This window comes from Rousettus aegyptiacus, unplaced genomic scaffold (genome assembly GCF_014176215.1).
Source record: "Rousettus aegyptiacus isolate mRouAeg1 unplaced genomic scaffold, mRouAeg1.p scaffold_m13_p_6, whole genome shotgun sequence".
In the NCBI taxonomy this organism is placed as follows: Eukaryota; Metazoa; Chordata; class Mammalia; order Chiroptera; family Pteropodidae; genus Rousettus; species Rousettus aegyptiacus.
The window spans coordinates 85955039-85976512 of record NW_023416309.1 but is presented as its reverse complement, the minus strand read 5'-3'; the positions used below and the strand labels follow the sequence as shown (position 1 = coordinate 85976512).

Here is a 21474-nt window from a genome sequence, read left to right as displayed (position 1 = left end):
TCTAGTCTATGCTGTTTAATGCAGTAGCCACTAGCTATTTAAATTTAAATTAATTAAAATAGAATAAAGCTAAAAATTCAGTTCTTTAGTCATCCTGGCCACATTTCAAGTACCAAGTAGCCACATGTACTAGTGAACACTGCATTAGACAGTGAAAATATAGAACATCATCACAGAAAGTTCTATTGGAGCTCTAAGGGGCTAGAAGAGAGCAAAGTCCTGTGTCCTGTGTCCTCATGAGCTTTCATTCTAACTTAGAAATAGGATAGGTAGTGAAATATAATGCGATACTGCAGTAGAAAGTGATAAAACTGGGTATGGGTAAGCATACTATTTTTATATAGGATGTTCAGGGGATGAAGTAATATTTGAGCAGAGACCTAAAGAAAGTGAACAACAGAGCCATGCAGATATTTAGGGAAAGAATGTTGGGAATGGCAAGTGCAAAGGCTCTGAGGCACGGCAGAGGCTAGCATGTTTTAGGGAAATCAAGGAGGAGTCACTGTGGTGGAGTAGGCAAGAAAAAGTGTTAGGAGAGGCAGCCAAAGAGGTAATGGGAAATCAGGTCCTGAAAGACCCTGTAGGCCACTGTAAGACTTTGGCTTTTACGGTGACTGAGTTGGGAAACCACTAGAAGGTTTTGAAGAAAGGAGTGATATGATTGGTAATATTTTAAAGGAATCACTCTGATGGCTGTGTTGAGAATAAACTATGGGGCAGCAAGGTGGCAAACAGGAAATAGTTAGGAAACTAGTGATATTCCAGGCAAGAGATGGTGGTAGCTAGGACTAGGCTGGTTTTGGAAGGAGTGTCAAGAAGTGGTTGGAGTTTAAATTTGTGTTGAAAGTTGAAATAACAGGTTTTGCTAATGAATTGCATATGGGGTATAGCAAGAGGAGCGTACATATTTTTGTTCTGAGCAATGAAAGGATAAAATTGCAATTTACTGAGATGGGGAAAAGCAGTGAGAAAGCTAGTTTGGAGGAGAAATCTGGAACTCAATTTTGGTTATATTAAGCCCCCCTCCCCCTCCTACCTACCCCCTGCCGTGGACCTCTGTTGGCTTTAATTATTTTGGTTTTGAATCGGTTATATTAAGTTTAGGATACCTCCGAAACATATGGAGTTGTTGTAGAGTTAATTATATAATTTTGGAGTTCATGGGAAGGTCTGGGCTGAAGGTATGAATCTGAGAGCCATCAGCACATACGTTTTATTTAATACCATGAGGCTGAATTAGATCACCTAGGGAATGAAAGTAGAAAAAGAGAAGCTATTCAAAGCTCAAATCCTGGGACATTCAAACATTTAGAGGTTGGGGAAATGAGGAACCAGCAAAGATCATTTAGAAGAAACAACCAGTGAGGTAGGAGAGAATAAAGGAAGAGTTATTTCCTGGGTTCCATGTATAAGTGTTGCAAGGAGGGAATCCAGTATCATTCTGATTCCAAACCAGGCAAAAACATCACAAGGAAAGAAAATGACAGACCAATCAGTATCTCTTATGAATATAGATGCAGAAGTCAACAAAGTACTAGAAACTCAATCCAGCAACACATGAAAAAGATTATACACCATGACCAAATGGGATTTAGCCCAGGAATGTGAATATTAAACATAAAAATAATCAATATAATATACCATATCAATAGAATAAGGACAAAAGCCACATGATCAGCCCAATAAATGCAGAAAAAAACATTTAATCTCCTTTCATGATATAAAAACACTCAACAAACTAGGGGTAGGGGGAACTTCCTAATTTGATAAAGAACATCATTGATAACCCACAAGTAATATCGTACTCAATGGTGAAAGACTGAATGCTTTCTCCTAAGTTTAGGAACAAGACGGGGGATATCTGCTCTTACCACTAATACTCACTATTGTACTGGAGGTTCTAACCAGGATAGTTAGACAAGATAAATAAAAGGCATCCAATTGGAAAAGAAGATGTAAAACTCTTATTTTACAGATGGCATGATCCTATAAATAGAAATCCCAAAGAAGAAACCAAAAAACTACTAGATCTAATAAATGAATTCAACAGAGTTGCAGGACACAAGATGAACACACAAAAATTAGTTGTGTTTCTATACACAAGCACCAAGCAATCTGAAAAGGGAATTAAGAAAACTATTCCATTTATAATAGCATCCAAAAGAATAAAAAACCTGAGAATAAATTTAACCAAGAAGCCGAGAGACTTGTATGCTGAAAACTATGTTAAACATGACCGAAAGAAATTTAAAAAGACCTAAATAAATGGAAAGCCATCCCATGTTCATGGATTAGAAGACTTAATATTATTAAGATGTCAGTACTCCACAAATTGATCTATAGATTCAACATATCTCTATCAGAATCCCAGTCACCTTTTCGCAGAAATTGACAAGCTAATCCTAAAATTCATATGTCAATGCAAGGAACCCAAAATAGCTAAAACAGTCTTGGAAAGAACAAAGTTGGAGAATTCATACTTCCTAATTTCAAAACTTACTACAAAACTACTAATCAAGATGTTGTGGTACTGGTGTAAGCTTGGGCATATAGATCAATGGAATGCAATTGAGAGTCCAGAAATAAACCCAAACTTACATTTATGGTCAGTAGATTTTCGACAGGGGTGCCAAGACAGTTCAATGGGGGAAAGAACAGTCTTTTCAACAAACAGTGCTAGGACAATTGGATATCCACATGCAAAAGAATAAAGTTAGAGCCCTCCCTTATACCTACACAAAAATTGGAATGGATCATGTACCTAAATATAAGCGCTAAAACTATGAAACTTATAGAAGAAAAAATAAGAGTAAAACTTTATGACCTCGGGTTAGGGAGTGGATTTTTAGATATGACAACAAAAGCACAAGTGACAAAAGAAAAACCATAAATTTGGACTTCACTGAAATCAAAAACTTTTGTGCTATAAATGGTACCATCAGGAAAGTGAAAAGACCCACGAAATAGGAGAAAATATTTGCAAATCATATATCTGATGAAGGACTGGTATTTGGAGTATATAAAGAACTCTTACAACTCAATAATAAAAGACAAATAACCCAATAGAAAATGGCAAAGGATCTGAATAAACATTTCTCCAAGAGATATATTTTCTAGTAAGCACAGGGAAAGATGCTCAACATCATTAGCCTTTAGGGAAATGCAAATCAAAGCCACAATGAATATCACTTTACTCCACTAGGATAGCAATAATCAAAAAGACAAATGATAACAAGTGTTGGGGAGGGTATGGAGAATTTGAAACCCTCATACATTGTTGGTGGAAATGTAAATTGGTATAGCCCCTGTGGAAAACAGTTTGGCAGTTTCCCAAAACAAACAGAGTTACCATATGACCCAGCAATCCCACTCTTAGGTATATCCCCAAGAGAAATGAAAGTGTATGTTCACATAAAAACTTGTATATGAATATTTGCAACATTATTTATAATAGCCCCAAGTGAAACAACCCAGCATCCCTCAGCTGATAAATGGATAAACAAAATGTGGGGTATCCATGCAATAGAATATTATTCAGCCATAAAGACGAATGAAGTATTCATAATTGCTACAACATGGATAAACTTAGAAAAGATTCTGCTAAGTGAAAGAAGCTATTCACAAAAGACCACATATTATATGATTCCCTTTATACGAAATGTCCAGAATAGGCACATTTATGGAGACAGGGAATGGATTAGTGATTGCCAAGGGTTGGGGGTGTTGGAAGTGAAATGGAGAGTAACAGCTAATGAATAATGGGTTTCTTATGAGAGTGATGAGAATATTCTAAAACTGATAGTGGTGATGGTCACACGACTGTGAATTTACAAAACCATTGAATCATACAATTTAAATTGGTGAATTTTATGGTATTTGAATTATATCTGAATAAAGTTTGTTGTGTTTTTTTTAAAGAAGAGAGTGACCAACTATGTTAAACATTGCAGACAGGTCAAGTAAGATAAGGACTGAAAATTGACTATTCGTTATAGCAACAGAAATCATTAATGACCTTGACAAAAACTGGTTTGGAATAGATTCAGAAAAGAATGGAAGTAGAAAAACTGGAGACAGTGAGCGTACTTTCTCCAAGAGGTTTGCTGCAAAGGGAATAGAGAAATGGCAGCAGCTGGAAGGGGAAGTGGAGGATCAGGAGAATATTCTTTTGTTTTAGATTGGAGATATATTTGGTATGCTGTTTGTATGTTGATAGAAATGATCCAGTAGAGAGGGGAAAATGGATGTTTCAAGAAAGAGGTGAGAATTGCTGGTGAGTATACAAATAGGTCTGATGGAGTGTTCTTCCATAGATATTGGAGGAAAGGCAGAGTAGATATGGAATGGGAACATGTGGAAGTTCTCATCTGAGTGCTTTTATTTTATTTTATTAATTTATGAATTAAGCTAAGAGTGAGAAGGTGTGGCATGGGGGCTGGACATTGGAGAAAAGAGAAGGTATGGCAAAGTTACCTAAGGGAATGAGTGGATGAGAAAACTGTACTGGAGCTGTTAGGTATCAATAATGACCCACATAAAGCAGTGGTATTTCAAAGAGAGACCAGTTCACATGATCTTGTCCTTTTCTTTAGCCATTTAAGCTTGTGTGGTTACAGGTATTGAGATTTAACATGGTTTGGGGTTTCGCCAAGAAAGTACAGGTACATAATCTCATATATAATTCTGAAATTTAAAAAGCCTTGAAAATTTAGTGTTTTGTTTATTTTGGTAATTTCAGCAAACCATTGTGGTGCAGCATCTGATGTGAGTGGTCATGAAGGCTGTACAAATCTATAAGGTTTTATTTATCCCACTTAGTGAGAATAGTCATATGTTTTGCTGCAGAAAATGTAATGCTTTTGACTTTAGGGGGCTGCTCCAGGCTCTGCTGGGGCATTTATGGTATGTGCACTCTGTTATCTTTCTAAAATCTTAAAAATTCTAAATTCCAAGATGCATCAATCCCCAAGGGATTGTGGATCTATATGATAGAAGGCATGCAAAGAAGTTGAGGATGCATACCAGGAGTAATTATCCTGACAGATTATTGGATCGAATCCACCTGAGTAAGGAGGGAAGTGAGCCCATGAGGAGAGGAGTAGTGATGCTGAAAAGGTGGCATGATCAATGGGTTATTGATTTTGGAGGAGCTGAAGAATTATTGGAGTCTGAATGCTAGAGAGAGAATGCTAGAAAGACAGGTTGAAGTATGTTTCAGCTGGGCTTTTTATCCTTAAAGGACATAATTATAGAATACAAGTTAGTATAACCCTTTTGTTATACTCTTTCTTGTGAATCCTTTTTAGTAAAATCGTCTCTAGTTCTGATTGACTTTCTCTTTATTCTTTTAATATAAATGATGTATTGTACAGTGTCATTAAAAGAAACACTGCCAAAGAGTGTCCAGCAATAGAGATTGAGCTGGTGTCCCAAAGAATATATAACCCTTCTCCCCACCTTTATTATTGATAGAGGAAAAAAAAAAGATAAAAACTGACATCATCTGTCTGGTGACTAGGGAGCAAAATGCTGGGAATGGAGACTGTTGAAATCCTGAAAAAGAGCACTTTCTGTACATTGTTATTTTTAGCATGGACTGGAAAGGATGGCTTAATGCACTTAGTCCTTGTAAAATTCTTTTAATTTGTAGGAAATAGAAAGGAAAAGCAAATTGGCAAAAAAAATAAAAAGTTCCTTAGTATTCTCATTGCCCAATTCTGTCTTCACACATTGGGGCCTAATACTGAGAGTGATTTACTTATACTTCTAGTTTATAATTAGACATTGGGAGACACTATATATCATGCCTAATGGGATATATGGGGTCTGATAAGAAAGTTTTCTGTTTTGACTAATAAATTTTAACCCAAGTGGCCAAGCCTAGTAAAATATTATAGCCTTTGAAATATTTTAGAACTTGTTCTGAGAAAATAGTGTTACTTTGTTCAGCGAATGAATTTATCATTCCTTCCAAATCACAGGCCTTAGCTCTAACTCTGGAATAGACGCTGAATCAGACAGTGGAAAAACTAATCAAATCCTTAAAGACCAAAGGCAGTGAGGCAGAGTTAGGCTGACTTTTTCAGTGCTAGCCTCTAGCTATCCGTTTTCTTATTTTAGTAACCAGAGGTGCGTTATTCGCAACTTCAGTACCAGGATGCACTTGGATTTTATTCACATATCCTGACTTACCTTTATTGTTCCCTATAATATTTTTCTTGTAAATATTGTCCTTGCCATTGCAAAAGTTGGATGTTTTCCTTGATCACAAGATCTAGAAGACTGCTCATTGCTACTTACTTAATTCTTTCATTTTACAAATATTAAATAAGCACCATGTGTAAGGCCACATGAAGAGTTTTGTGTGACAATTTGTATGACAATTTGATTCACACTATAACTTGCCCTCAAGAAGCTTACAGCCAGTCAAAAGAGATGACATAATCATAAACAACTAGAAGGCATGGTGAGGGGGTATTGAAGAATTCATAAGAGGGAGAAATTAATAACAATTTGGAGAAATTAGAGAAGGCTACATGGAGGAGGAGATGGCATTTGATCTAGGCCTTCAAAGAAGGATAGATAGGATTTTAGATAGGAAGAGATTGAAGGGGAAGGCTTCTAGATAGAGGGAATTGTGTGATCAGCGGTTGGTGGGGGTGGTTCCAGGTCATGGAAAGGGAATAGCAGTTAGTTGTTCAAATAGAATACATGATAATGGAAAAGATCACTTTTGCTCCAATTTATCATGGTCTAGTTTGGGAAAATACTGCAAATAATAACATACTTTTCAAGTACTGACTTACTATTTATGTGACTTTCCTATGCTTTTTACATTTTCTTCTATTCTGCTTTCCTTCATTTTTAGATCTTATTTGTTATCTACCGTTGAAAATGAGTAGAAAGGAAAATTGAAAATTGTACCCGTTCATTGTTTGTGGCTGTGGTGATTTAACTATGGAAGATGTTGATTTTTTTTTTGTCCCAAATGGGATTTGGGGATTATCTATGAGTATTATTATCTGATGTTGATAATATTTCTATTTATTGACCACTTACATTTTGCTAAATGCTTTCCTCTTTTCATCCTTTAAAATCTCAAATCAGTTGTGTGAGGTACAATTATTACCACTTTATGGATGAGGAAACTGAATTTCAGAGAGGTAAAATAACTCATCCGAAATCACATAGCTAGTAAGGGGCATAGCTGGAACTCAAAACCTAGATATGTCAGATTCGAAAGCCTGCATGGCATTATACTGACTCGGCAGATATTTATACTTATGTTGAACCATGCGGCATACGTACTCATATGATTGAAAGCTCATCTCTAGAAGCATTAGATCTTAGAAAATGAGAGAAGGAATCCTACAACTGAGATTTGACAAATCCATTTCATAGATAAAAGATATTTAAATAGAAAACACTGTATTGGAATTAATTCAGATCTTTATTACAAAAATGTCAAGACACCTTTTTGGCAATAAAAGGACCAACTCAGAGCTACTGCAGAAAGGTTCAGGGTATGGGGATGGGGTTAGAGGAAGCACAAAAGATTTGTTTCCTCTCTTCTTTCCCTGAGAAGAACCATCTTTTTCCTTCGCGAAATATGACCTGAGAGAGGTTAGATCTACATCATTTTAACAGTAAAAGAATGAGAAGTGTTTTAAGATCTTTTCAATTTTTTGGAATAAATTTTTATTTATTTATTTTTAAATTTGGGTACTGTTGGGATGGTTTAAAAAAAGGTAAACATATGAACAGGACAAACAAGCAGAGACCCATGGACATGGACTATAGACTAGTGATTACTAGAGGTTAGGGGGAGGCGTGAGGTAGACAGGGTAAAGGAGTCAAATATGTGGTGACAGAAAGAAATCTAACTATGGAGGTGAACACACAATGTGACTATATATATATGCCTTACCGTTAAAGTATACAGCTGAAACTTAATGGATTTCATTAACCAATGTCACCATAAAAAAATAATTAGTTAAAAAAAAGGAGAGGTGGGGAATGTGCATGTGTGCATTTGTGTTTGCTGGAGACACAATGTATGTAAAGGAGCAATGTGTTTTATGAGTTTTAGAGGGAGGTATTATCCTAAATAAAAATAACGGCATAGGTGAAAAAAAAGGTAAATCTCACCCACTTAAACCCACTTAAACCCTCTAGGCCCTGTATAAGATGTGTGAAAACGAAAACATTGTTTGGGGAGGAAGAATTGCTGAAAATTTAATGACAAAAACAAATAGATTCCTCAGTTGCTTTGGTAGATAGTTGTACTCTGGATTAGAATCATAGTTTATATTGTATTTCTTTTGTTTAAATCACTGACAGGGAGTATGTGTATGATAAACAAAAATTTGATATTTTCTCCTAGAAACAATTTTTTTCCCCATCTGTGTGTATATTTATTGAGCTCCTTCAATAGGCCAGTGCAGGAGAATAAGCACAGTCAAATATATATCTTCTGTTCTCTGTGAAGCATATGGTCGGCTAGTGGAGGAAGTAGACTTTAATTACGTGAGCCACTAATAAAATTTAAGTACAACAAATATATAATGAATTTTTGTGTTGAGGAGTACGTGTAAGAAATGTTTCTCTGAGGAAGAGATGACTAAGCTGAGATTTAATGAATGAGTAGAGAAGGAGGTGGGATGTAAGCAGGTAAATAGTTATTGCATGTTCCAGGCAGTGCATGTGCAAAAAAGGGCTCCGTGGTTGGAGTGAACCTGGGAGCATTTCAAGTACAGAGGAAATGCTGGTGGGACCAGAGCATAGAGGTAGAAGGCTAGGCCAGAGAGGTAGATAGATGCCAGATTGTGTTGGGCCTTTAGACTGCAATAAGAATTTTATCTTCGGACACATTTGAATTTTGAAAATATTACTTTGACTATAATGAGAGCAAAATAGAGAAGGGGCAAGAGCAAATGTAAGGAAATTATAATGATGCAGTTGAGATGATGTCAGTTTTATTCTTCATTGTTTTCCCAGTACTCAATAAATATTGAATGAATGAAGAAAGCAATAGTCTATACTAGGTAGGGTATAGGCAATGAAGATAGAGTAGACAGATTCATGAATTAGTGTATTATATATATAAAGCTTGGAGATGGATTAGGTATTGAGCTTAAAGGAAAAGAAATCCCAGGGATAACTCTTAGGTCATTGAAGCCTTGAGAGTAGAATGAACCTCATGGGGAAGGCGTATGAAGTGAGAAGAAAAAGCTTGGAAGTGAGCCTTGAGGAATGTTAGCATTTAATGTCTGGGTAGAAGAGCTGGCTGAATATGGAATAAAACAAGGGAGGTGCCTCAAAGATTCCAAGAAAAGAATGTTTTAGGAAGGTGAGAATGTCCATGTCACTTGCTACTTCAGGAAGTCTAGTAAGATGAGTCATGACAGATGTCCATTAGATATGAAGATCTTGAGTTCTTGACATGAGTCATTTCTGTAGAATAATGGAGATAGAAATGTTATGGTGGTATACAGTTGTTTGAGGAGTGAGTGGGCAATGTGGAAAGGAAACAAAAAATAGTTACCTATGGGGAGTGGGTTATTTTTGTGACAATTTTATACTAAAGGCATGTACAGTAATTCCTTTCTAGCTATTTGAAATTGTGTGGATTTAGTTTTTGTATACTTCAAATATAGTATATAGAAATTGCACGTGACTTCTTTTGGGGATAATTTGAAAGGCTGGAAAGCTGAGAACAAACAAAAAAGATGGTAAAGCAGAAGGCAGAGCAGAAATAGATACATTTTTCACTAAGAATTCTTGTGGAAACTAGAAAGGAAGCTGAGGAAAGAGTAAACCCAAGCCTTGTGAGTATGCTTTTTGTATCTTTTAATGACAGAGAGATAGAAACACATGTGAGAGGATTTGATTGCACTTTCACATGCTCTCTATGTATTCGGGAGGGCGTTTGAAAAATCCCTGACTCAGCAAGTCTAAGTAAGTTAAATGGAGGGTTGCCCCAAGCTTTTTTCCATTTCAAGCATCTGTGGTTATGAATCATGGAAGCCTGAGAGGTAAGAATCAATAACTGTGGGTCACAAATTCAGAAATCCAGGGAATAATATGGCCATAAAACCAAATGCTTTAAAAATTACTTGGCTTTTAGACAAGGGTGCCAAAACAATTCAGTGGGGGAAGAAATAGTCTTTCATCAAATGGTGCAGTTGAATATCCACATGCAAAAGCATGAAGTTGGACTCGTACCTCACACCATACACAGAATTAGCTAAAAATGGATCATAAATCTAAATATAAATCTAAATCTAAAACTATAAAACTCTTAGAATAAACAGAAGTAAATCTTTATGAGCTTGGGTGAGGCAGTGGTTTCTTAGATAGAATTCCAGAAGCACAAATGACAAAAGAAAAAAAAATTGAACTGAATCAAAATTAAAAACTTCTACTTCAAATCATGCCATCAAGAAAGGGAAAAGACAACTCACAGAATGGGAGTTGTTAAACTACTGCTATCTAGAATATATAAATTACTCTTACAACTGAATAGTAAAAAGACCACCTAGTTAAAAAATGTGCAAAGCATCCGATTAGACATTTCTCTAAAGAAGGTACGCAAATGGCCAATAAGCATAAGAAGATGCTCAGCCTCGTTAGCCTTCAGAGAAATGCAAATCAAAACCACAGTGAGATACTTTATACTCTTTAGGATGCTATCATCAAAAAGTCAGAGAATAGCAGTGGTGGCAAGGATGCAGAAAAATTGGACCTCTCAAACCCTACTGGTGGGAATATAAACTGGTGCAGCTTCTTTGGAAAACAGTCAGGCAGTTCCTCAAAATTTTAAATATAGAGTAACAATACGACTGATCTATTCCACTCGAAGGTATATACCCAGAAGAAATGAAAAATATGTCATACAAGAATTCGTAATGAATGCCTATAGCAGCATTATTCATAATAGCCATGAAGTAGAAGTGACTCAAATATCTTTCAACTGATGAATGAATAAAAAATATGGTATAATTCATACAATGGAATATTATTCAGCCATAAAAAGTAATGAAGTACTAACATATGCCGCAACACGGATGAACCTTGAAAACATGTTAAGTGACAGAAGCCAGTCATAAAAGGCCATATGTTATATGATCCAATTTATCTGAAATGTCTAGAGTGGACATATTATAAAGACAAAAAGATTAGTGGTTGCTTAGGGCCATGGGAGTATGTGCCTAGAGTATACTGGGGATGAAGCTAATAGCTATGGGGTTTCTTTTAGGTGGGATGACAATGTTCTAAAATTAAATGTGATGAAAATTATATGAATTTCGAATGGGTGAATTGTATGGTAAGTGAATTATATCTCAGTAGAGCTGTTAACAGTTATTTGGCATTATCTGCAGCAAATCAAAATAAATATTATTAGTACTATTTCTAGTGTGTTGCCATGTTTAGGAAACAGAAAAATATTGGTAAGAGTTTTTAATTGGCATATCTATGGTCCTCCTGTCTTTTTTTTCCTTTGTAGGAATTGTAAAATTTCTCAGTGTGAATTTGCAGACTGGGAAGATTTTTCAAAAACATTTATACTCTTTTCTCTGGATATTGCTAAATAAATAGTGACAAATTCTTCTTGGGTTCTCCATTACCTAAGAAATGTTGTAATTCTGTGGTGCTAAGAAGTCCTGAAGGGTAGAAACTTCCCATACTTTTAGTTTTTTCTAATTACTTGCATATTTTTAAATGAAATAATTTATACTACTGTTGAATTATCAACTTTAATTATTTATCAAATCATCTCTTGACTTCCCGTTATGGTAGTGAGACCCTCACTTTCCTATACTCCCTTGCTCTACACTTCAGTTCTACATTCTGGTGTACTTATTGTCAGAGTTTTGTGAAAAAAGAGTATTTACACCATTACGACTACATAGATGTTGTTAACAAGTAATATACTACAATTATATTTTCTTACAAATTTATTTTTTCCTAGAGCTAATAATACTTTTTTAAAAAAGGATTTGCCTAGTTTTCTATGTATCTCTCGGTATTTTTTCCCCCACATACTCAAAATGCCTTGAATATATATGTATATAACCTTTCACTTTCTCCTCCCTCTGATGTTTCCTCTGGAGACCTCCCTTCTAGAGGTCCCTGGACTCTGTTCCTTTCTGGGCCTCTGCCATCTGTAGTCTTGGGACTTGCCTTTTCTTCTTTCCTGAGTTAGACCAGTTTTCTAACATCTCGTGTCTTTCTCCTTGCTGTATGTTCTCGTTTTACTGAAGCACATCTTCCTGTGAAGGAATGTGTGGAGAGTAAATTGTTGAGTCCTTGCATGTGTGAAAATGTCTTTATATGACTCTCATACTTGGTTAATACTTTGGCTGTGCATGGAATTTGAGGTTGAAAGTCATTTTCCTCTGAATTTTGAAGGCATTGCTCAGCCCTCCTCTGGTATCTGCTTTTGCTATTGAGATGTCTAATCCCATTTAGATTTTCATTCCTTAATAGTTAGGGTGACTATAATTTATTGTCAAAACTGGGACACTTGAGGTGCTTGCCTGAAAGAATACTGGGACAACAGGTATAAACCGGGACTCTCTGGGGCAAACTAGGACATGCGGTCTCCCTCTTTATATGTGACCTATTTTTTCTCTAATCATTTAGGGTCTTCTCTTTACTTCTAGTGTTCCACATTTCATGGTGGTGTGTCTTGGGAAAGGTCTTTTTCGTTCATTGTACTAGATCCTTTTAGGCTCACTGCTGTCCTTCAATTTGGGGAAATTTTCATTATTATTTCTTTAATAATGTCCCATCCTTTGTTAGATGTTTGACATTCTGGATTGTCTTCTGAATTTTTTTCTTTTCTCTCAAATAAGCCAAGGGGATATTATCTTTTGCCTTTCATTTTATATCTGATTTTCATACGTTTATCTTTTAGTTCTATTGAAATTTATTTTCCTATTTTTTGTTTAACTCTTTGTTTTACTCTTTTCTTATAGCATCCAGTTCTTATGGAAGTATATCCCCTTTCACTTCTCTGAGGGTGTTTTTCCTCAGTTCTTTCCTCCTTCTCTTCTCCTTTCCTTCTTTCTGTTTGTCCAAGATTTCTTTTATTTTCTGCATTGCTTTCTTGAGCCCCGCCCCCCCCCTTTTTTTTCTATTTGTTTTGGTCTATGTCTGAGGCTTTCCATAGATGCTGGTGATCCTTAACTGTCTCTTCACATTAAGAGTAAGGCATTCGAAAGTATCTCTAAAACCTGAGCTGAGTTTTTTGGCTCCTTTACAATTTTGTTGTGAACTCACCTTTCTTGATTGGAATGCTCTCAAATGTCAGTACCTGGAAATTTTATTTTCTGGGAAGAGGGGGGAATCAACCATGCAATTTCTCCAGAAAAGACTCCTTTGCTCTCCTACCTAGGCAGTTTTATATCTGGGTGGTAGCATTCTGTGCATAGGGCTGGGGGAGGAGGCAGAAGGTCCCAGATATTAACATAGCAGCATCTTTCTGTTGTACCTCATCCCAGCCTTCTGTGCATCATATTTCTCAGTCCAGAGCTTCTGTAGCTCAGTTTTTCCAGAGAATTAAACTTCTCTCCCACCCTCCACCCTGTGAGAGGAGGTGGTAGAGGGAGTTAGTCACTTAGTTGTATGGAATAATGGAGAAGGCCCAGTAGTTCTGTCCCCTCCCCCTTCTCTACCTTTCAGGGTAACTGCTACTCCAAGAGTTCACTCTCACAGGGATTATGCGAGGCCTAATTAGCTCCACCTTCACTTTTATTCCCTCTGGGCACTTGAGTGATAACTTCCTTTCATTCTTCCATCTCCTGACTGTCTGAAAATTTTATGAAAATATGCTCTCATTAGCTTTCCCTTTCTCTTCTTTCTTGTGGATTAATATATTTTTTTTCCTCTGTTGTCTTTTAGAGGAGTTGAGAAGAGATAAACTAATATATTCTTTCTGCCATTTTTAACTGATTCTGGCATGCATTTTTCCTGGCAAAGTATTATAAACGCTGATTAGATGCTGAATAGTACTAGCAGTGCTTTCTTCATGTATGTTGTCATGGGTTAAATAGATTTTTGTGGGCTGACCTGGAAACCTAATGACATCTATGATTTTCTTCTGGAACTAGAGAAATAATCAAGCTTTTCCGAGTTGACTCTTTGGAGAATTATAACAAACTAGAACAAGAATATTTTATACATCTCTCTGTTTTCTCAGTCACATAGAAAATTTCAAATACTGTGATATCATTGTCAAAATTAAAAGCTTCAATAACTGGAACAGAAACCTGAGTTTTAATGGAAAAGTTTGTTTATAAAGGTAAGCTATGCAAATTGAATTAAATTCTTTAGCAATATCCCCAAAGCTTTATTTTTTCGTCAACTGTTTTGAAGGCAGTTTCCTAACTAAATTTAAACCCAGTGATAGTGATAGCTGTGAGAAATAGTGATAGTCATAGGAATGGTTTTCTTGTAATTTCTTGCTACTTTCATATTCCTACCTTGCATACTGCAGGATTTTCTGAAACATTGTACTGAATAAACTATCCTCAGCCAGACAGCAAGAAAACCATCTTCCTAATCACGAATAAATAAGAAGATCTGTGCAAGGCACTTGGGTAGCAAAAATGTAATCCAGAATATGTTAAGTACCCAGGGCGCTTCAAAGTAAACGCTGTACCAACTCTGAATTGCAGAGGCCACTGCAAGTGAAACAGATCCACTGCAGTTGTGCTGCTCCAATTTTCAGCCTTCGGGAAGGGCATATGGGGCTTTCTTCCAGAGGATCACCCCTTTTGTGCTGGGGCAGCCTTCCATGCGCAGTTGCCCCCAGTGGCCATGATGGCCCCAGTCTCAAGGGATCAGAGACAATTAGGAAAACCAGGAGTAGTTGTTGTAATCTCTTATGTGGCTAGAACAAGGTAAAGGCAGTGAGATGCAGTCATTTCATTTTTCTTCCTTTTTATGTTTTCTTTCTCTTCTTTTTTTTTATTCTAAAAATTTTTTATCGCTAACCTCGCTCCCATCCCCCCACCCCAACCTTCCTTTTGACAGCATATTGACTAGGGACCAGAAGCCCATTTTTGCTTAGCCTTAAGGGCAGCTGTTTACAGAGTAGCAGTGTTACATAGGTTTACTGTGTCGTATGTCTGTGTAACACTGGATTTGGATCTTGTATTTAGCTGCCAGAAGTGACTGTGATGAAGTAGGAGAGATAAACTGATAGATTGGCTGCCAGAAAGATGTTGGGAATCAATCAGATAAACAGGGTAGAGAAATAGCTTGCTGTTTTCTAGTGATAATAAACCAGTGGCCTCTGGTCCCCACATTTTTAAATGTAATTGCTGTAGTAATGATGTCCAAAATAAGCAAATGAAAAAACATCACAGACTATTTTTTAATTGCAATTGAGATATCCTTTTCCCTTTTGCAATAAAGATTTATCTTATATGGAAATTCATATTTTTATAAATTTGTTTTCCTTCTTCCAGTGCCTACTTATGTAAACAAATGAAATGAGAGAATGAACTACTTTCATAGGAATTTATTCCTCCTCCTGTCTCCTCCCAAAGACTTCAGCTATTTAACTTGGTGAAATATTTATATTGCTACCATGCCTTACCTACAAAACATTTATTTTAGTGAAATAACAAATTTTAAAGTCAAACCTGTATTGTAGACACATAATTAGCAAGAACTAGTTTATTTTGGTATCCTCCTGTAGATTTCTCTCAGAAGATTTTTGAAATTTTTATCTCTTGCTATTTTCTTGTATGTAGCACTTATATCGGAGAGTTATGTCATTTTATTATTATAATTTAAATGTCTCCTTTTTTAATGTTTAATTTTTAAATCTATTGCTTCTCTTCACCTAGGACTTTAAGATCCAATGCAGATTCTTACATCTGTGTGAAAGATATAGATTTAGACTTTGTTTACATGCAGTGGACTACCCAGGATTAAGAGGAGAGTAGCAGAGTAGTTTAGAGTTCTCATGGAGTTAATTGTATAGGATGAGAGACTGGTTCTATGTGTTGTATTTCCAGTAGGCACATATGGCTTTCTTTAGGCTCCCTCTCAAAATTATTGTGGCTGTGAATGTGTCAGTGTCATAGATGGTTATATCACTTAATAGTCAGCATAGTAGAATACCAGCTGTGGAAAGCAAGAGAATGAAGTCCACACTTTTAATTATATATAATAAAGGCTTTTGCCTGAGGAAGACCTTTTGATTGCTGGAGGTTATAGGTCAGAAGTTAACCATGTACCATTATCCTATTGGTGAGAAGCTGATATATTTTCCTTTTGCCACACAGCCCCTCCCACCTGACCTTTTAAAGATTCTCTGTTGATATCGATGAGGTGGACAAAACTAATCATAAAAACAATGAAGGGAATGTTGCACATTCATTGATCCATTTGAAATGAACTGCAGTACAATAAGTCTTCCAAATGGACTCCTGTTCCCAGCTATTGCTATAGCCACCTTTTTAAAGATATATAAATATGAAAGGGTTAATGAGAATTCAGTCATGCTCTTGCCACTGGGTTGTCTCTTATTGATTGTAGTTTTAGAGCTGTCACTATGCCATTCCGAATTCCTACTGTGCCCTTTTAAAGTTAGTTAGTGCCAAGAGATGATAAATAAATCAGTGCTTTCCTTTTTCCCCTAGCTCCTTCGAGAACTCATAGAACGGAAGACCAGCTCATTGGATCCCAATGATCAGGTGGCCATGGGAAGGTAACTTAGATATGGCTTTCTATTCATGCAAACAGCCTATACAATAATTTCTCCCTGTGAATCCCCTTAATTCTACCTCCAAGGCAGTGATTGGCCCTATAATTATAAAAGTTTAAGCAAGATTGTAAGAGCTAGAAAGGCAAAGTGATAGAAATCCTAATTTTTTACCCTACGTTGCCTTAAATGCAGTTTGAATAAGAGATTATAAAACACCTATATGTGTTTGTTTTAGGGTTTGCTTTTCTAGGTCCTTTATACGCTCTATGCTCTTTGGTTTGGGTTGTGATTGTATCTATATCAATCTCTGACCAGTGGATAAAAAGCAACCACCGAAATGTGTGCTCTCAGCTGTCAGAATGTGGCACTGTGCACAACAGGTTCCTTGCTCATAGTAGAATCTGCTTTGTTAGGATCTGCCCTAATTTAGACCTCCACCCCTTCAGTAAAAGCTTCAGCACAATTAGAAATGGAAAGTGGCAGCATTACCCAGATGTCAGGATAGAATGTAAAGTAGTGAAGGAAGGCTCTTGTGTGTATGCTTCATCCTGTGCTTGGAAAATAAAAAGGGCATTTAGAGTACTACCTAATGAATAGTGTACATTTAAATAGCCATGAGCCATAATTTGCAAAACCAGGAAAGGAAACAAAAGCTGCAAGTGCCAGAATGGGATTCTGGGCAGAGAAGTATTTTGAGAATGCAGTGAAAAATCTGTGTTGATGAAATAATTCTATTTGAGTAACACATTATTTGAATTTTAGGATACGATGTTGTTGATATTTTGTGTCTCTCTAGAATGTTATAGAGAACTGTTCACTATAAATTTAATGTGATAGAGCAAATTGTATTTAAGTGGTGATTATATTGTACATTTATCTCACTTTACAATAAAATAGATTATGGTAATTAAGATTATATTAAGATTACGGTAATTGAATTTCCCTAGATTTTTTTTTCCCCCGATGTTGAGTTTTCATTGTATAAATCAGGTAAGATGACTAGCTGCTGCTGTTTCTCCTTCATTTTTTTTTACATACATTCATACAAGCTATATGTGAAGATTTTCTTAGCCCAGTATCCTGTTTTGAAAAATGAATTCCTTTTAATCTAGAATGACTGTAGAATATGTGAATCTTGTTCGGATCCTGACTCAAACAAACCAACTGTAAAATTAGCACAATCTGGGAAACTGAAGAGTGACTGAATATTTAATAGTAAAGAATTATTGTTAACTTTTTTGTGAATGTGACAAAGGTAGTGAGATTTTATGGGGTGGAGGAGAGCCCCCCCTTACCTTTTAGCAGCACATTCCAAAATGTTATAGATGAAATGAAAATTAATAAAATGACTAAAATGATAATTATAAAAAATTAGCAAAAATTGGAAAGCACAAGAAAAAGCAGTTGGGTATTAATAAAAGGAAAATTAGATTTAAAGAATTCATGTGTTCAAACCACATAACGTTTGGAATATTAGTAATAGAAATTGCTGCACAGCTAAAATATAAAAACAAACCCAAGCAGCTGTAGTCAATTTGATAGGTTTTCCTACAAACTGGTAGATTTAGTGCTTGTCACAGCAACTCCAAATACTAAGGAGCATTGTTAACCAAATTTGCTGTAGTATTTCCCAGCTGCCATTTGTTTTTTTACTATTGCACAAATCCTCTTCAATTGATTAGTCAGTCGCTTTGGCCCCCGACTATCTTAAGGAACTTGAAGTAGGTTGATGATTTCCTTCCGCAGAGTTGTTAGTGGGAAAAATTCCAGTTTGTCAATTCGTATAACTATTTCTGTTAGTGACGATGCGTAACACTGCTTGTGAATTTCCCAGGCAGTGGCTTGCAATCCAGAAGTTACGAAGCAAAATTCACAAGAAAGTGGATAGGAAAGCCAGCAAAGGAAGGAAACTTCGGTGAGTTACTTTTTGGAAAAAAGATTTTAACACGTTATATCTCTCTTGCATTTTGTCTATTATGTCATTTCTGTATTTTTTTAGATGATTCTATTTTTAAGGATCTGAAAAATAAAACTACTTGAGGGTTTTTTTTTTTTTGTAACTCAGTTTTGCCTTACTCTAAAATGGAAATATAGTTTCAGGGTTTTTTTTTGTTGTTGTTCCTAAATGGATGAGTTAAATAATATCTGCATTTCTCTGAAAAAGAAATAATAAGAAAACAAGACGAGGTAGTTGAAATTGTCTTAATTTTAAAAAGTGATTTATTTCTACAGAACAATATAAAAATTTTATTTTGGAATCTTATTTAGAATAGGATTATATTGGTCCATTTTTATGATGCTCTACATGTACACGGTATGTTAAAAAGGTATAAATAAAGGATTCCAAAGAATGTTAACATTGTGTTTAAATGAGATGAGAAATGGAATTTGTATTAGCAAACTGAGAAATTTCTGACTGTAGGAAGACCCTCAACCCTTTGAGCTCTTTAAGGAGTCTTATAATTATGCAAACAAAAGAATAGGATTGCTGTGCTTTTAGATTTAGAGTCCTTATAACTATATGTATTACAGGATAGATATAGTTATTATGTAATTGTACACAAAGCCTCAGTGTCAAAGAAACTGCTTGTAATTCAGGTACACATTGTTAAAAAAAATCTTAAACTCATCCTGTTAGGAAAGTTTTAGGCAGGTAGCTAATCCTACATCCTTGTTAGAGCCTGCCTGTCATTGAATTCCCTTTAGACAAGTGTGCATCTATCTCATTTTTCATTATCTTCAGAGAAGCAGATTTTTCAACTACTTTAATGAACCTGTTTTAGTATTTAACAAAACTCACCAGAAAATGCTTATTTTTCTTTAACTTTGCAGAAGTTAACTTTTTTCTATATGTTAAAATTTCCAAATATTTATACTTCTCTAAGTTCATTTTTAGTGTAGTAGTTAAAAGCATGGACTTGAGGGCCAGACTGCCTGAGTTTGAATCCCACCTTTGACATTGGCTGGTAGTTACTTTGGGCAAGGCCCTTAAACTCTCTATGCCTAGTATCTTCACCTGTAAAATGGATATAATAGCACAGGCTTGTAGGGTTTCTATGAGGATTAAGAGAGTATATATGTGCAGATCTTAGAATGGTGCCAGGTACATAGTACTATATAAGTGTTTGTTGCCATTATTACCATCATTATAATTGCTATATTATTATTCCAAGGCTGGGTCTGTCTCTTGATGCAGTGATCATTTACTCGCTTACTGTCATACACACCTATTCCTCTTTTGTACCTATCCCTTCTACACCCTCCACCCTATATGGATTTTAGAAGGAATGTTACTCATAGTACTTTATAATTGGCCAGGCTGAATGAGTACCTACCTTATTCTTTAATTTCAAGATCAGATTTTTTCCTCCAATATCAAGCTTTAAAAATTATATCTTCATGAGGCTATAAATGTTTCTAGAAGGAGGAGCCCAAGATTTCCAATCAAGAGACTTGGGTTCAAATCTTGGCTATATCTGGCTATATAATTTTGGTTATCCTTTATTCTCTGGGCCTCATTTTTTTTCATTTACTAAATGGAGATAATAATTTATGCTTTATAGAGTTGATATGAGGTTTAAAATAATGTGTAAATATCTGGTACATAATAAGCTTTCAGAAGTGTTGGTGTCTTTTGCTTCTCTTGAGCTTGTCTATTGGCATTGCTGTTGCTAACATATGCTCTTCAGAATAATTGAGAGAGGAAAACATGCCTTTTCAATATATTTATTGTAGTAATAATACAATATTAATAATACAATATTAATACTTAATATTGTATTATTATTAATTTTAAAATTACTGGGGCAAATAGCTATAGTTGTTGTCCCTTGAGGGCAAGAATTGTGCTGCTATATCCTTTAAGACAATTCCAACCTTATTATTTACTCTAGTATCTTGTAGACATTAGTCAGCCAGCAAATATTTTTGGGTGATTGTGGCAGTAAAACTAACATGCTCATCAGGTAATGAGAAATGGCTATAGCTTTAAACAACACAGATTAAGAAGTCTGCATGAGTGTTGGAGAAGTGAGCATGGCAAGTAACTTAGAACATGGGTCTGTTCCAAATCAAAATAAAAATTATCAGAATTGTTATTTATCAGGTTAAAATTAGAAAACAGGATTTCGTTTAATTAGCAATTGCTTTTCTTATTTTAATGTATTAAACTAATCTCATTAAACTTCATCGGAAGTGTCACTGCAATTATATACTTCTGACATTCAAAATCTTATTCTGGCAACAGGCAGAGACAGATATTTTGCTTCAACAGGGCTAAGCATTAAATAAAGTGGTTTATTAAAATATAAACAGAGTTCCTTTTGCACTTCTAGGAGCCATGTTAGGTGCTGGGTAAACCCATTTTGCACTTGAGGAATATATAGTCTGGAGAGGATGGCAGACAATAAGCCAATAAGTGATACTGTGTAAAGTGCTGTGGTAGAGATCATCCTGGTATAGGGGTTATCTGACTTGCACTGGGGGAATGCACACTGCACAGGAAGACTTTATATAAGGTGCGACATCCATACTTCACACTGAGCAGACTAGGAAAAGTTAGTCCAGTGAAAAGCTGAAAAGAATAATGTTTACAAAAATGCAGTCTTGAGCGTGTACTTGGCCATTTTGGGAACTGCAATTAATTTGTTTTGGTGGACTTGAATATGGAGCAGGAGATGAGGCTGTATGAGTTAGTGAGTGCTGCTAGATTATGGCAATGCTAGGAATTTTGGATTTATTCTGTAGACTGT

At 35.7% G+C, this 21474-nt stretch overlaps 1 protein-coding gene across 1 annotated transcript in view; it reads left to right on the top strand.

Moving 5' to 3' along the window:
* The window catches only part of AATF (apoptosis antagonizing transcription factor), an 88622-nt gene that overhangs the window by 43118 nt on the left and 24030 nt on the right, over positions 1 to 21474 (top strand). Inside the window, exons 9-10 of the mRNA XM_016143331.2 lie at positions 16659 to 16726; positions 18558 to 18638. Coding sequence (XP_015998817.1) covers positions 16659 to 16726; positions 18558 to 18638 — 149 coding nt within the window. The remainder of the gene's footprint in view (positions 1 to 16658; positions 16727 to 18557; positions 18639 to 21474) is intronic.